At 44.9% G+C, this 16,510-nt stretch overlaps 1 protein-coding gene across 2 annotated transcripts in view; it reads right to left on the reverse strand.

Annotated features, from left to right (window-relative positions):
* The window catches only part of LOC115161451 (unconventional myosin-X), a 282,041-nt gene that overhangs the window by 66,539 nt on the left and 198,992 nt on the right, over positions 1–16,510 (reverse strand). For both annotated transcript variants that reach the window (XM_029712440.1, XM_029712439.1), the window contains exons 19-20: positions 11,997–12,121; positions 2,938–3,046 (exon numbers count right to left, since the gene is read on the reverse strand). In XM_029712440.1, the coding sequence (XP_029568300.1) occupies positions 2,938–3,046; positions 11,997–12,121 (234 nt within the window). The remainder of the gene's footprint in view (positions 1–2,937; positions 3,047–11,996; positions 12,122–16,510) is intronic.

The raw sequence follows: 16,510 nt of genomic DNA on the forward strand, positions 1-16,510 counted from the left end.
TGGGGACCGTCTCAGGAGGTTCCGGACTGGGGACCGTCTCAGGAGGTTCCGGACTGGGGACCGTCTCTGGAGAACGGAGCCGTCCAGCCCTGTTCTAACCCTGACCCTTGACCCCTACATACTGGAGAACGGAGCCGTCCAGCCCTGTTCTAACCCTGACCCTTGACCCCTACATACTGGAGAACGGAGCCGTCCAGCCCTGTTCTAACCCTGACCCTTGACCCCTACATACTGGAGAACGGAGCCGTCCAGCCCTGTTCTAACCCTGACCCCTGACCCCTACATACTGGAGAACGTAGCCGTCCAGCCCTGTTCTAACCCTGACCCCTGACCCCTACATACTGGAGAACGGAGCCGTCCAGCCCTGTTCTAACCCTGACCCCTGACCCCTACATACTGGAGAACGGAGCCGTCCAGCCCTGTTCTAACCCTGACCTCTGACCCCTACATACTGGAGAACGGAGCCGTCCAGCCCTGTTCTAACCCTGACCCCTGACCCCTACATACTGGAGAACAATGTAGCTATTCTATACAGCTACACAATCAGACAGGCTACATGACAACAGAGCTTTACATAGCGTGTGTGTGTGCGTGTGTGCGCGCGCGTGTGTGTGTGTGTGTGTGTGTGTGTGTGTGTGTGTACCAAGTATGTCCTGTGTGAACAGAGCAGTTCAGAGAGAGATGTGTTTTACCATAATGTATCCACTGTTAACTGAATTGCCAATGGAACACCAGCTCAACAGGAACCCTCCCCCATTCATTAACCACACACCACCCTGCTACGCTTTAACCACACACCACCCTGCTACGCTTTAACCACACACCACCCTGCTACGCTTTAACCACACACCACCCTGCTACGCTTTAACCACACACCACCCTGCTACGCTTTAACCACACACCACCCTGCTACGCTTTAACCACACACCACCCTGCTACGCTTTAACCACACACCACCCTGCTACGCTTTAACCACACACCACCCTGCTACGCTTTAACCACACACCACCCTGCTACGCTTTAACCACACACCACCCTGCTACGCTTTAACCACACACCACCCTGCTACGCTTTAACCACACACCACCCTGCTACGCTTTAACCACACACCACCCTGCTACGCTTTAACCACACACCACCCTGCTACGCTTTAACCACACACCACCCTGCTACGCTTTAACCACACACCACCCTGCTACGCTTTAACCACACACCACCCTGCTACGCTTTAACCACACACCACCCTGCTACGCTTTAACCACACACCACCCTGCTACGCTTTAACCACACACCACCCTGCTATGCTTTAACCACACACCACCCTGCTACACTTTAACCACACACCACCCTGCTACACTTTAACCACACACCACCCTGCTGAGCCTGAGAGAGAGGCCAGCCTGCTGAGCCTGAGAGAGAGGCCCCCAATCAGATCCTCCACACAGAGAGACAGACCACCAATCAGATTCTCCACACAGAGAGACAGACCACCAATCAGATCCTCCACACAGAGAGACAGACCACCAATCAGATCCTCCACACAGAGAGACAGACCACCAATCAGATCCTCCACACAGAGAGACAGACCACCAATCAGATCCTCCATACAGAGAGACAGACCACCAATCAGATCCTCCACACAGAGAGACAGACCACCAATCAGATCCTCCATACAGAGAGACAGACCACCAATCAGATCCTCCATACAGAGAGACAGACCACCAGTCAGATCCTCCACACAGAGAGACACTCTTTCTGACTGCTTTCAGCTCCTGGACTTTATCCCAGCTCCGCTCTGTAACCCTGGTTTCCTGCTTCGGAATCACACACACTACACAGTATCATGAAGATGAATCATACTACAGGTCCCACAATGCAGTGCATCATGAAGCCAGCAGCCATACCTCCCTGTCATGGAGCTAACTTCTGAATCATACTACAGATCCCACAATGCAGTGCATCACGAAGCCAGCAGTCATACCTCCCTGTCATGGAGCTAACTTCTGAATCATACTACAGGTCCCACAATGCAGTGCATCATGAAGCTAAGACAGAAGTTAGCTACAGGCCATCCCTGTAGCTCAGTTGGTAGAGCATGGTGTTTGCAACGCCAGGGTTGTGGGTTCGATTCCCACAAGGGGGCCAGCACAGGAGGGAAAAAAAAAAAATGTATGAAATGAAATGTATGCATTCACTACTGTAAGTCGCTCTGGATAAGAGTGTCTGCTAAATGAATAAAATGTAAATGTAAAGACTGGTAGAAGACTTGGTGACAGGCAACTGGCCAAAGCAAATGCAGTCTTGAGTGAGTCATTTGGTTTGTTAGGTGTGTACATGTAACAGACCTGTAGCTATATGATGTATATGAACTGAACTCAGAGGATATCCTGTTGTTGTTGACTACTGAACATGACTAACTCTGACCCAGAGACAGGTAGACATTACTTATGGCTGCTGGGGAAGGTTTGACTTAAGGAAGAGAGACATTACCCTCTGATTGTGTAGCTGTCCCAGCTGGGTTGTCAGACTGAAGCTTGTGTAACTATCCCTGTTCTTCTCCCTTCTCTATAGCCGATCACCCTGAAACCCTCTCAGTCCCTGTTCTTCTCCCGTCTCTATAGCCGATCACCCTGAAACCCTCTCAGTCCCTGTTCTTCTCCCTTCTCTGTAGCCGATCACCCTGAAACCCTCTCAGCCCTCAGTCCCTGTTCTTCTCCCTTCTCTGTAGCCGATCACCCTGAAACCCTCTCAGTCCCTGTTCTTCTCCCTTCTCTGTAACCGATCACCCTGAAACCCTCTCAGTCCCTGTTCTTCTCCCTTCTCTGTAGCCGATCACCCTGAAACCCTCTCAGCACACATTACAGGTAGCAGAGTACACTCTGTGACGGGGTGTGTGTGTGTGTGTGTGTGTGTGACGCGTCGTCGGGGCCAGCGTACCTTAGTCTTCCCTAGCTGCCAGTCTCTCTTGGCGGGGTCGTATGTCATCAGCAGCTCTGTACACCTCCCTCTCTGGTCATCTGTCGGACGGCTGTCTTTCATCATGTACCTGCACAGAGAACACAGACACAGATCAGGCACAGAGAACAAACACACACACACACATCCCAGCTAGCATATTTAGTTCCTCGGAAGTTGTAGGAACGTCTGTTTTTTTGTTTCACATTGGTTGTGGGAATGGAGCCATACGTTTCCTGACCGGTAAAACTGAAAGTGAAAGATTTTCTGTTCAGGGAACGTTTATTTCTAGGTTGCAGGGAGGTTCTGATGGGTTCTACTCTGGTTACTTTAATGTTTTCCAGGGAGGTTCTGAGGGGTTCTACTCTGGTTCCTTGAATGTTTTCCAGGGAGGTTCTGATGGGTTCTACTCTGGTTCCTTGAATGTTTTCCAGGGAGGTTCTGATGGGTTCTACTCTGGTTCCTTGAATGTTTTCCAGGGAGGTTCTGATAGGTTCTACTCTGGTTACTTGAATGTTTTTCTGGCAGGTTTTATTAACGCTCTGAGGATGAAAATTACAGGTTACTTATATGTAGATATTGTATTCTAGTCATGGTTCATCCTATGGATGACGGCGCCGGAGGAGATGGCTGCCGTTTTACGATCTCCTAACCAATTGTGCTATTGTGTGTTTTTCTGCATTATTTGTAACTTTTTGTACATAATGTTTCTGCCACCGTGTCTTATGACCGAAAAGAGGACAGCGATTACTCAACCCGCAATGGACTTTTTCCGGGTCGGACGAGAAGGATTTACTTCAGATGCCCGATAAGGCCCTCATCCCCGTCATTCGCAGGAGAAAGAGATATCGGGGACGAAGGTCTGGGTGCCTTGTCAGGATCCGACGGCGAGCAGGTAATCTCCTTTTACCATCGGTCTTATTAGCCAATGTACAATCAATGGAAAATAAAATAGACGAACTATGATCACGTATACACTAGCGTTCAAAAGTTTGGAGTCACTTAGAAATGTCCTTGTTTTTGAAAGAAAAGCAATTTTTTTGTCCATTAAAATAACATCAAATTGATCTGAAATACAGTGAAGACATTGTTCATGTTGTAAATGACTATTGTAGCTGGAAAAGGCTGATTTGTTATGGAATATCTACATAGGCGTACAGAGGCCCATTATCAGCAACCATCACTCCTGTGTTCCAATGGCACGTTGTGTTAGCTAATCCAAGTTTATCATTTTAAAAGGCTAATTGATCATTAGAAAACCCTTTTGCAATTATGTTAGCACAGCTGAAAACTGTTGTCCTGATTAAAGAAGCAATAAAACTGGCCTTCTTTAGACTAGTTGAGTATCTGGAGCATCAGCACTTCTGGGTTCGATTACAGGCTCCAAATGTCCAGAAACAAAGCACTTTCTTCTGAAACTCGTCAGTCTACTCTTGTTCTGAGAAATGAAGGCTATTCCATGCGAGAAATTGCCAAGAAACTGAAGATCTCGTAGATAGAACAGTGGCCTCTAGTAAGACAAAGGGTGGTGGTTTATGTACACTACCGTTCAAAAGTTTGGGGTATTTCTGATCAATTTGATGTTCATTTAATGGACAAACAAATGTTTTTCTTTCAAAAACAAGGACATTTCTAAGTGACCCCAAACTATTAAACAGTAGTGTACATTTCTAAACGACAGCTGGTGCACGAAATCTAAGGAAGTCTCAAGGTTTTGCTCGCCTGAGGTAGAGTATATTTTCTCGGTGGAAACAACTTGGGATACACCAAGGGAACGGAACGGTTGTGGCAGATACGCGGTTTTAGAGGTGGTTATCTGACTGATTCCCGGGACAACGGTGGTCTTCTCTGATATGGCGCAGTGGAGGAGCTGGATGTTCCAGTGGGTCCAGAAGATAAACAAGTGCATAGAGAGGGCTCTGTGCTCCCTCAATCAGCTGGTGTACGCATTTCAGGGAACACAATCCTCTTATTTCACAATGTACACCATTTTTAAAAACAGACAAATTCCATTCACAGCAGTATTCAGTTGGTAAGAGACAGACGTTCAGTCAATACTAGGAATAGATTGTCCACCAGCTATGCGTTATCCAGACAGAAAAGAGAAACAGGCTAAATAACATTTCGATTCAGAGCAATAAAGAAACCCAGGACCTTCAGATCTCATGGCGGTGACGTTAATGCTAAGAACCCTGTCATCAACACATTATCTTGACACCATTCAAATGGACAGTCTGGTGAGGACGGGAAGCTGGACAGTCTGGTGAGGACGGGAAGCTGGACAGTCTGGTGAGGACGGGAAGCTGGACAGTCTGGTGAGGACGGGAAGCTGGACAGTCTGGTGAGGACGGGAAGCTGGTTGTTGTTGTTCATTCACTCAGTACTGATTGTTCTTTAACCAAGCTAGCTAGCATGATGTTGGTGTTCTTTAACCAAGCTAGCTAGCATGATGTTGGTGTTCTTTAACCAAGCTAGCTAGCATGATGTTGGTGTTCTTTAACCAAGCTAGCTAGCATGATGTTGGTGTTCTTTAACCAAGCTAGCAAGCATGATGTTGGTGTTCTTTAACCAAGCTAGCTAGCATGATGTTGGTGTTCTTTAACCAAGCTAGCTAGCATGATGTTGGTGTTCTTTAACCAAGCTAGCAAGCATGATGTTGGTGTTCTTTAACCAAGCTAGCTAGCATGATGTTGGTGTTCTTTAACCAAGTTAGCTAGCATGATGTTGGTGTTCTTTAACCAAGCTAGCAAGCATGATGTTGGTGTTCTTTAACCAAGCTAGCTAGCATGATGTTGGTGTTCTTTAACCAAGCTAGCTAGCATGATGTTGGTGTTCTTTAACCAAGCTAGCTAGCATGATGTTGGTGTTCTTTAACCAAGCTAGCAAGCATGATGTTGGTGTTCTTTAACCAAGCTAGCTAGCATGATGTTGGTGTTCTTTAACCAAGTTAGCTAGCATGATGTTGGTGTTCTTTAACCAAGCTAGCTAGCATGATGATGGTGTTCTTTAACCAAGCTAGCAAGCATGATGTTGGTGTTCTTTAACCAAGCTAGCTAGCATGATGTTGGTGTTCTTTAACCAAGTTAGCTAGCATGATGTTGGTGTTCTTTAACCAAGTTAGCTAGCATGATGTTGGTGTTCTTTAACCAAGCTAGCTAGCATGATGTTGGTGTTATTTAACCAAGCTAGCAAGCATGATGTTGGTGTTATTTAACCAAGCTAGCAAGCATGATGTTGGTGTTCTTTAACCAAGCTAGCTAGCATGATGTTGGTGTTCTTTAACCAAGCTAGCTAGCATGATGTTGGTGTTCTTTAACCAAGCTAGCTAGCATGATGTTAGTGTTCTTTAACCAAGCTAGCTAGCATGATGTTAGTGTTCTTTAACCAAGTTAGCAAGCATGATGTTGGTGTTATTTAACCAAGCTAGCAAGCATGATGTTGGTGTTCTTTAACCAAGCTAGCTAGCATGATGTTAGTGTTCTTTAACCAAGTTAGCAAGCATGATGTTGTTGTTCTCTAACCAAGCTAGCTACTTTTTACTTGGATGGCGACCTAAGGTTTTGGGGAACACATTGAGAAAGTAACTTGACACTGTGTTGAACAAGTTACTGATCGTGGACTTCAGGAATCAGCAGAGGGAGCATCCCCCCGATCCACATCGACGGGACAGCAGTGGAGAAGGTGAAAAGCTTCCAAGTTCCTCGGCGTACACATCACTGACGATCTGAAATGGTCCACCCACACAGACAGCATGGTGAAGAACCTCAGGAGTTTGAAGAAATTTGGCTTGTCACTTTAAACCCTGACAAACTTTTACAGATGCAGAATTGAGAGCATCCTATCGGGCTGTATCACCGCCTGGTATGGCAACCGCAGGGCTCTCCAGAGGGTGGTGAGGTCTGCCCAACACATCACCGGGGGAAAACTACCTGCCCTCCAGGACATCTACACCACCCGATGTTACAGGAAGGCCAAAAAGATCATCAAGGACAACAACCACCCGAGCCACTGCCTGTTCACCCCGCTATCATCCAGAAGGCGAGGTCAGTACAGGTGCATCAAAGCTGGGACTGAGAGACTGAAAAACAGCTTCTATCTCAAGGCCACCAGACTGTTAAACAGCTTCTATCTCCAGGCCATCAGACTGTTAAACAGCTTCTATCTCAAGGCCATCAGACTGATAAACAGCCATCACTAGCCGGCTACCACCCGGTTACTCAACCCTGCACCTTAGAGGCTGCTGCCCCATAGACATGGAACACTAGTCACTTTAATAATGTTTACATACTGCTTTACTCATCTCATATGTATATACTGTACTCTATTCTACTGTATTTTAGTCAATGCCACTCCGACATGCTCAATCTAATATTTATATATTTCTTAATTCCATCCTTTACTTTTAGATTTGTGTGTATTGTTGTGAATTGTTAGATACTACTGCACTGTCGGAGCTAGGAACACAAGCATTTCGCTACACCCACAATAACATTTAGTTAGATATTACTGTTGGAGCTGGGAACACAAGCATTTAGTTAGATATTACTGTTGGAGCTGGGAACACAAGCATTTAGTTAGATATTACTGCACTGTTGGAGCTGGCAACACAAGCATTTAGTTAGATATTACTGCACTGTTGGAGCTGGAAACACAAGCATTTAGTTAGATATTACTGTTGGAGCTGGGAACACAAGCATTTAGTTAGATATTACTGTTGGAGCTGGGAACACAAGCATTTAGTTAGATATTACTGCACTGTTGGAGCTGGCAACACAAGCATTTAGTTAGATATTACTGCACTGTTGGAGCTGGAAACACAAGCATTTAGTTAGATATTACTGTTGGAGCTGGGAACACAAGCATTTAGTTAGATATTACTGTTGGAGCTGGGAACACAAGCATTTAGTTAGATATTACTGTTGGAGCTGGGAACACAAGCATTCAGTTAGATATTACTGTACTGTTGGAGCTGGGAACACAAGCATTTAGTTAGATATTACTGTTGGAGCTGGGAACACAAGCATTTAGTTAGATATTACGGTTGGAGCTGGGAACACAAGCATTTAGTTAGATATTACTGTTGGAGCTGGGAACACAAGCATTTCGCTACACCCACAATAACATCTGCTAAATATGTGTATTTACCAATAAAATATGATTTGATCAGTCAGCACACATCTGGACTCTAAAGACAAGAAGAAAATGTCATTGAAAGAGGAGGGAGCCGACAATCAATGTTACAGCTGTAACGTTGCTAAGCAACCCAGATTGACTAGCGTACGGCGTAACGTTACCTAGCTACTGTAACGTTGCTAAGCAACCCAGATTGACTAGCGTACGGCGTAACGTTATCTAGCTACTGTACGTTGCTAAGCAACCCAGATTGACTAGCGTACGGCGTAACGTTACCTAGCTACTGTAACGTTGCTAAGCAACCCAGATTGACTAGCGTACGGCGTAACGTTATCTAGCTACTGTAACGTTGCTAAGCAACCCAGATTGACTAGCGTACGGAGTAACGTTATCTAGCTACTGTAACGTTGCTAAGCAACCCAGATTGACTAGCGTACGGAGTAACGTTATCTAGCTACTGTAACGTTGCTAAGCAACCCAGATTGACTAGCGTACGGAGTAACGTTACCTAGCTACTGTAACGCTGCTAAGCAACCCAGATTGACTAGCGTACGGAGTAACGTTACCTAGCTACTGTAACGTTGCTAAGCAAGCCAGATTGACTAGCGTACGGAGTAACGTTTGCTAACATTAATGTTAGATGAGCAAAGCCCATTGCATGTATTATACTTTAGCAGCGTGGTAGTTTCCCAAAGTTTGGTGTTGACTATGAACTTTACTAAGCTAGCTAGCTAGCTGTGCTTTGTGGAAGAATATGGTCGATATTGTCAACATTGAGTTGTGTCGGTGCACGATCTGTCCATACAGCAAAATGTTACAGCCTTGTTACTAGCAGAGCACAAACAAATAAGCACAAATTAGATAGTGAATGTCCTTGGCTGCTATTGCCATTTAGATTACATGCAAGTATCAAGGCCAACAGTTTACACAGATGACTTCAGCCATGTGAAAGACCTTCCACAGCAAAATGTAGCTAGCTTTCTTTGCTTGTAGCTTGCCTCTCATCTGACTGGCGTTAGCTAGCTACTAGCGGTGTTTGATGCAAAACCCAAGTGCTTTGGTCCAGTATTATCCAAGTGCTTTGGTCCAGTATTATCCAAGTGCTTTGGTCCAGCCATATCCTCTGTGGCTCAGTTGGTAGAGCATGATGTTTGCAACGCCAGGGTTGTGCGTTCGATTCCCACGGGGGACCAGTACGGAGAAAAAAAATGTATGAAATGTATGCATTCACTACTGTAAGTCGCTCTGGATAAGAGCGTCTGCTAAATGACTAAAATGTAAAATGTATTAGAACTCTGAGATTCAGCTGTAAAGCAGAACATCATTGGTTCTTAACGGACAGAAATTAGCATGTGAGAGTGATAAATTATACATTTAATAAAAGCTGTTGCACCTAGAAACTTAGTCAATCAGACAGTTTTTTAAGTCCAATGGTCACTTTATGTACACTATAGTCTCGTTTTAATCATTGCGTCTAGAATTTGAGCTAGGTGAGCGCAGAAAATACTATGAAAACTCAATTGCTAAAGATTGTGTTAAAAACCCGGTATGTGGTTCTAGGTAACAGAACCTAGTTAAATAAAAACAAATGTAAATAAAGAAAAAACGGATGGCTCAAGACGAGAGGCGGGGAGTGTTTTTGTTCCTCCAATCAAGTTGATTTGTGGATTTTCATCGAGATTTGAATTTAACATTGAGCTTCATCCCATTGCCATTGTAAAGGGTGGCAGGGAAGTCAGGCGCAGGAGAACGAACTTGGTATAAACGGAGTCGTTTAATAAAAACTCACAAAAACTCCGAAAACCAACATATACAAAATAATAAAAGTAGGTACAAAACCCGTCGCACACCAGAACATATAACTTGCACATAACATACGATCAAACAATCACCGTCAAGGACAATGAGGGGAAACAGAGGGTTAAATACACAACATGATTAATTGATGGGATTGGAACCAGGTGTGATAGAAGACAAGACAAAACAAATGGAAAATTAAAAATGGATCAGCGATGGCTAGAAGGTCGGTGACGTCGACCGTCCGAACAAGGAGAGGGACCGACGTCGGCCGAAGTCGTGACAGCCATACTACTGCGGGGGCGATACATACCATTTATATATATATATATTTATATACCGAACCCGTTCTAATAGGTCAGATATTTTTTTAGTTTTTGAATTATGTGTGTGTTATGTTATTGTATTGTTAGATATTACTGTACTGTTGGAGATAGAAACAGAAGCATTCCAATGCACACCCGCGATAACATATCCCAATCTGTGTATGCGACCAATAAACTTTCTAAGAGACGTTTTGTAAGAGCGAATAGTTTTACAGTCTATTGATAGTAATACATATGTTATTTTACACCCAGAAGATAGTATGGTACAGTGCAATGTGCAGACCGAGAAACATCCATACTGTAGTGTATCAGTGTATAGGACCAAGATACTGTAGTATCAGTGTGTAGATACTGTAGTATCAGTGTGTAGATACTGTAGTATCAGTGTATAGGACCAAGATACTGTAGTATCAGTGTGTAGATACTGTAGTATCAGTGTATAGGACCAAGATACTGTAGTATCAGTGAGTAGATACTGTAGTATCAGTGTGTAGATACTGTAGTATCAGTGTGTATATACTGTAGTATCAGTGTGTAGATACTGTAGTATCAGTGTGTAGTATCAGTGTGTAGATACTGTAGTATCAGTGTGTAGATTGTGTAGTATCAGTGTGTAGATAGTATCAGTGTGTAGATACTGTAGTATCAGTGTGTAGATACTGTAGTATCAGTGTGTAGTATCAGTGTGTGCATACTGTAGTATCAGTGTGTAGATACTGTAGTATCAGTGTGTAGATACTGTAGTATCAGTGTGTAGATACTGTAGTATCAGTGTGTAGTATCAGTGTGTAGATACTGTAGTATCAGTGTGTAGATACTGTAGTATCAGTGTGTAGATACTGTAGTATCAGTGTGTAGATACTGTAGTATCAGTGTGTAGATACTACAGTATATACACACTGATACTACAGTATCTACACACTGATACTACAGTATCAGTGTGTATATACTGTAGTATCAGTGTGTAGATACTGTAGTATCAGTGTGTAGTATCAGTGTGTAGATACTGTAGTATCAGTGTGTAGTATCAGTGTGTAGTATCAGTGTGTAGATACTGTAGTATCAGTGTGTAGATACTGTAGTATCAGTGTGTAGATACTGTAGTATCAGTGTGTAGATACTGTAGTATCAGTGTGTATATACTGTAGTATCAGTGTGTAGATACTGTAGTATCAGTGTGTAGATACTGTAGTATCAGTGAGTAGATACTGTAGTATCAGTGTGTAGTATCAGTGTGTAGATTGTGTAGTATCAGTGTGTAGATTGTGTAGTATCAGTGTGTAGATAGTATCAGTGTGTAGATACTGTAGTATCAGTGTGTAGATACTGTAGTATCAGTGTGTAGATACTGTAGTATCAGTGTGTAGATAGTATCAGTGTGTAGATACTGTAGTATCAGTGTGTAGACACTGTAGTATCAGTGAGTAGATACTGTAGTATCAGTGTGTAGATACTGTAGTATCAGTGTGTAGATACTGTAGTATCAGTGTGTAGATACTGTAGTATCAGTGTGTAGTAACTGTAGTATCAGTGTGTAGATACTGTAGTATCAGTGTGTAGATACTGTAGTATCAGTGTGTAGATACTGTAGTATCAGTGTGTAGATACTGTAGTATCAGTGTGTAGTAACTGTAGTATCAGTGTGTAGTAACTGTAGTATCAGTGTGTAGTAACTGTAGTATCAGTGTGTAGATACTGTAGTATCAGTGTGTAGATACTGTAGTATCAGTGTGTAGATACTGTATGTTTTCTGTATCTTCTAGTTATTACTGTCTCCAGGCTGACCTGCTGCAGAAGTCTGGAAACGTCCTGCGGACAGGAAACCCAGCCCTGCGAATCTTCACTGTCTCCAACATCCCAGAATACCTCAGCTGGTTCAGGACCACTTCCGGGTCAAACATGTTGGAGTTCTGAGAAGTACAACAACAAGAACAAGAACAACAACGACATGTGTCAGGTGACATAAGCAGGCCGTCACCAAGGTGACGCAACAAAATGCTGACTACACTGTTACTCATATCAGCTGCCAGAAACTTCTGATGTTAGCACCACATGTAGCTTCAACAGAGAGGGACTGGTAGAGGACAAGGGACGGGACAAGGGAGAGGGACTGGTAGAGGACAAGGGACGGGACAAGGGAGAGGGACTGGTAGAGGACAAGGGACGGGACAAGGGAGAGGGACTGGTAGAGGACAAGGGACGGGACAAGGGAGAGGGACTGGTAGAGGTCAAGGGACGGGACAAGGGAGAGGGACTGGTAGAGGTCAAGGGACGGGACAAGGGAGAGGGACTGGTAGAGGACAAGGGACGGGACAAGGGAGAGGACAAGGGAGAGGACAAGGGAGAGGACAAGGGAGAGGGACTGGTAGAGGACAAGGGAGAGGACAAGGGAGAGGGATTGGTAGAGGACAAGGGACGGGACAAGGGAGAGGGATTGGTGCCATGCCAGGGACAGGGGACAAGGGAGAGGGATTGCTGCCATGCCAGGGACAGGGGACAAGGGAGAAGGATTGCTGCCATGCCAGGGACAGGGGACAAGGGAGAGGGATTGCTGCCATACCAGGGACAGGGGACAAGGGAGAGGGATTGCTGCCATGCCAGGGACAGGGGACAAGATGAGACATGGTAGTGATTGGCATTGGGGACTCTGTGAGAACATGTGCCTCTGTAACCTTCTGTAACCTTCTAACCTTCTGTAACCCAAACCTCTCAGAGGACAATGAGAACAGTGATCATGCCTTGTTAACTATGAAAGCCAATTGTGCCAGTTCCAGAAGGAAATGAATCTATTGGCAACGCACTTCATCATGTGTTAAATGTCAATACGAAAGTTGTTTTGTTTTCCACTGCTCTGTGTTAGGGAGGAGACAGGGTAGAGACTGCTCTACAGCCCCTTGCTGACCTCTCTCTCTCTCTCTCTCTACAGCAGCAGCAGTCAGCAGGTCAGTTAGTAGTGCAACAATGGCCCACACACAACCATCCACAGCTGTGGCGGGCCAACCTTAACCCCTAACCTCTGACCTGGGCTGGAAGAATGTCCTGGCAGAGGGGCGTTGTTACAGAGGCACAAAGAGAGCCCTCACGGACCCGTGGAAGGCCCTGGAACACTCAGGGCTCTATTCAAAATCAGCCCTCCGTCCGCATAGAGGTTGTTTTGGCTTGTCAGAGGTGGAACTGCCTTAGTTAGAGCCGTCAAATCCACAAGCGGCTCCTGGCATTATACCTAAAGCGGACATTGCCATTCTATACAGCGCCTTTGGAAAGTATTCAGACCCCTTGGCTTTTTCCATATTTTGTTACGTTACAGCCAAATTCTAAAATGGATTAAATAAAATTGTCAGCAATATAAACACAATACCCTGTAATGAAAAAGAGAAAACATGTTTTTAGACATTTTATGTATCAACAATAAAAACTAGAAATAACTTATTTACATAAGTATTCAGACCCTTTGCTATGAGGCTCTAAATTGAGCTCAGGTGCATCCTGTTTCCATTGATTATCCTTGAGATGTTTCTACAACTTGATTGGAGTCCACCTGTGGTAAATTCAATTGATTGGACATGATTTGGAAAGGCACACACCTGTCTATATAAGGTCCCACAGTTGACAGAGCATGTCAGAGCAAAAACCAAGCCATGAGGTCGAAAGATTTGTCCGTAGAGCTCTGAGACAAGATTGCGTCGAGGCACAGATCTGGGGAAGGGTACCAAAACATTTCAGCAGCATTGAAGGTCCCCAAGAACACAGTGGCCTCCATCATTGTTAAATGGAAGAAGTTAGGAACCACCAAGACTCTTGCTAGATCTGGCCACCCGGCCAAACTGAGCAATTTGGGGAGAAGGGTCTTGGTCAGGGATGCAACCAAGAACCCAATGGTCACTCTGACAGAGCTATAGAATTCCTCTGTGGAGTTGGGAGAACCTTACAGAAGGACAACCATCTCTGCAGCACTCCACCAATCAGGCCTTTATGGTAGAGTTGCCAGACGGAAACCACTCCTCAGTAAAAGGCACATGACAGCCCACTTGGAGTTTGCCAAAAGGCACCTACAGATACTCTGGTCTGATGAAACCAAGATTGAACTCTTTGGCCTGAATGCCAAGCATCACATCTGGAGGAAACCGGTCACCATCCCTACTGTGAAGCATGGTGGTGGCAGCATCGTGCTGTGGGGATGTTTTTCAGCGGCAGGGACTGGGAGACTAGTCAGGATCGAGGCAAAGATTAACAGAGCAAAGTACGGAGAGATCCTTGATGAAAACCTGCTCTAGGGCGCTCAGGACCTCAGACTGGGGCGAAGGTTCACCTTCCAACAGGACAATGACCCTAAGCACACAGCAAGACAACGCAGGAGTGGCTTCGGGACAAGTCTCTGAATGTCCTTGAGTGGCCCAGATAGATCCCGGACTTGAACCCGATTAAACATCTCTGGAGAGACCTGAAAATAGCTGTGCAGCAACGCTCCCCATCCAACCTGACAGAGCTTGAGAGGATCTGTAGAGAAGAATGGGAGAAACTCCCCAAATACAGGTGTGCCAAGCTTGTAGCGTCATACCCAAGAAGACTCGAGGCTGTAATCGCTGCCAAAGGTGCTTCAACAAAGTACTGAGTAAAGGGTCTGAATACTTATGTAAATGTGATATAATTTTTTAAAAATATATATAATAGCAAAAATAAAAAATAAACCGTTTTTGCTTTGTCATTATGGGGTATTGTGATGTCATTATGGGGTATTGTGATGTCATTACGGGGTATTGTGATGTCATTACGGGGTATTGTGATGTCACTACGGGGTATTGTGATGTCACTACGGGGTATTGTGATGTCACTACGGGGTATTGTGATGTCACTATGGGGTATTGTGATGTCACTATGGGGTATTGTGATGTCACTATGGGGTATTGTGATGTCACTATGGGGTATTGTGATGTCACTATGGGGTATTGTGATGTCACTATGAGGTGTTGTGATGTCACTATGAGGTGTTGTGATGTCACTATGGGGTATTGTGATGTCATTATGGGGTATTGTGATGTCATTATGGAGTATTGTGATGTCATTATGGGGTATTGTGTGTAGATTGATGAGGGGAAAAAAACAATTTAATTCATTTTAGAATAAGGCTGTAACCTAACAAAATGTGGAAAAAGTCAAGGGGTCTGAATACTTTCTGAAGGCGCTGTATATACTACACTTTATTGATCTGCACTTCTAATGAGACGGGTGACCTTCGTGACATCAGCGAGCCACCCTCCTTCCTATCTCCTCTGACTCTCTGTTGTGTTTCTAAAGTCTATAGACATACTATCAAAATGGCTCCTACACTCTGTGTTGTATAGAGTAGAATCACACTGAGGGTACATGGGCAAGACAGCATAACAACTATGAATAGCTTTTAGATATGTCTTTTCTCTGACCTGGACTCAAGCTGCTATGAGTGCACAGTTTCCAGTTCAGCAGCTGGTGGTTGGGATGAATACTGAACGACCCACCTTGTCCATGTTGTGGTGAATACTGAACGACCCACCTTGTCCATGTTGTGGTGAATACTGAACGACCCACCTTGTCCATGTTGTGGTGAATACTGAACGACCCACCTTGTCCATGTTGTGGTGAATACTGAACGACCCACCTTGTCCATGTTGGGGTGAATACTGAACGACCCACCTTGTCCATGTTGTGGTGAATACGGAACGACCCACCTTGTCCATGTTGGGGTGAATACTGAACGACCCACCTTGTCCATGTTGGGGTGAATACTGAACGACCCACCTCGTCCATGTTGTGGTGAATACTGAACGACCCACCTCGTCCATGTTGTGGTGAATACTGAACGACCCACCTTGTCCATGTTGGGGTGAATACTGAACGACCCACCTCGTCCATGTTGTGGTGAATACGGAACGACCCACCTTGTCCATGTTGGGGTGAATACTGAACGACCCACCTTGTCCATGTTGGGGTGAATACTGAACGACCCACCTCGTCCATGTTGGGGTGAATACTGAACGACCCACCTTGTTCATGTTGGGGTGAATACTGAACGACCCACCTTGTCCATGTTGGGGTGAATACTGAACGACCCACCTTGTCCATGTTGGGGTGAATACTGAACGACCCACCTCGTCCATGTTGGGGTGAATACTGAACGACCCACCTTGTTCATGTTGGGGTGAATACTGAACGACCCACCTTGTCCATGTTGGGGTGAATACTGAACGACCCACCTTGTTCATGTTGGGGTGAATACTGAACGACCCACCTTGTCCATGTTGGGGTGAATACTGAACGACCCA

This window comes from Salmo trutta, chromosome 24 (assembly GCF_901001165.1).
Source record: "Salmo trutta chromosome 24, fSalTru1.1, whole genome shotgun sequence".
NCBI classification, from domain to species: domain Eukaryota; kingdom Metazoa; phylum Chordata; class Actinopteri; order Salmoniformes; family Salmonidae; genus Salmo; species Salmo trutta.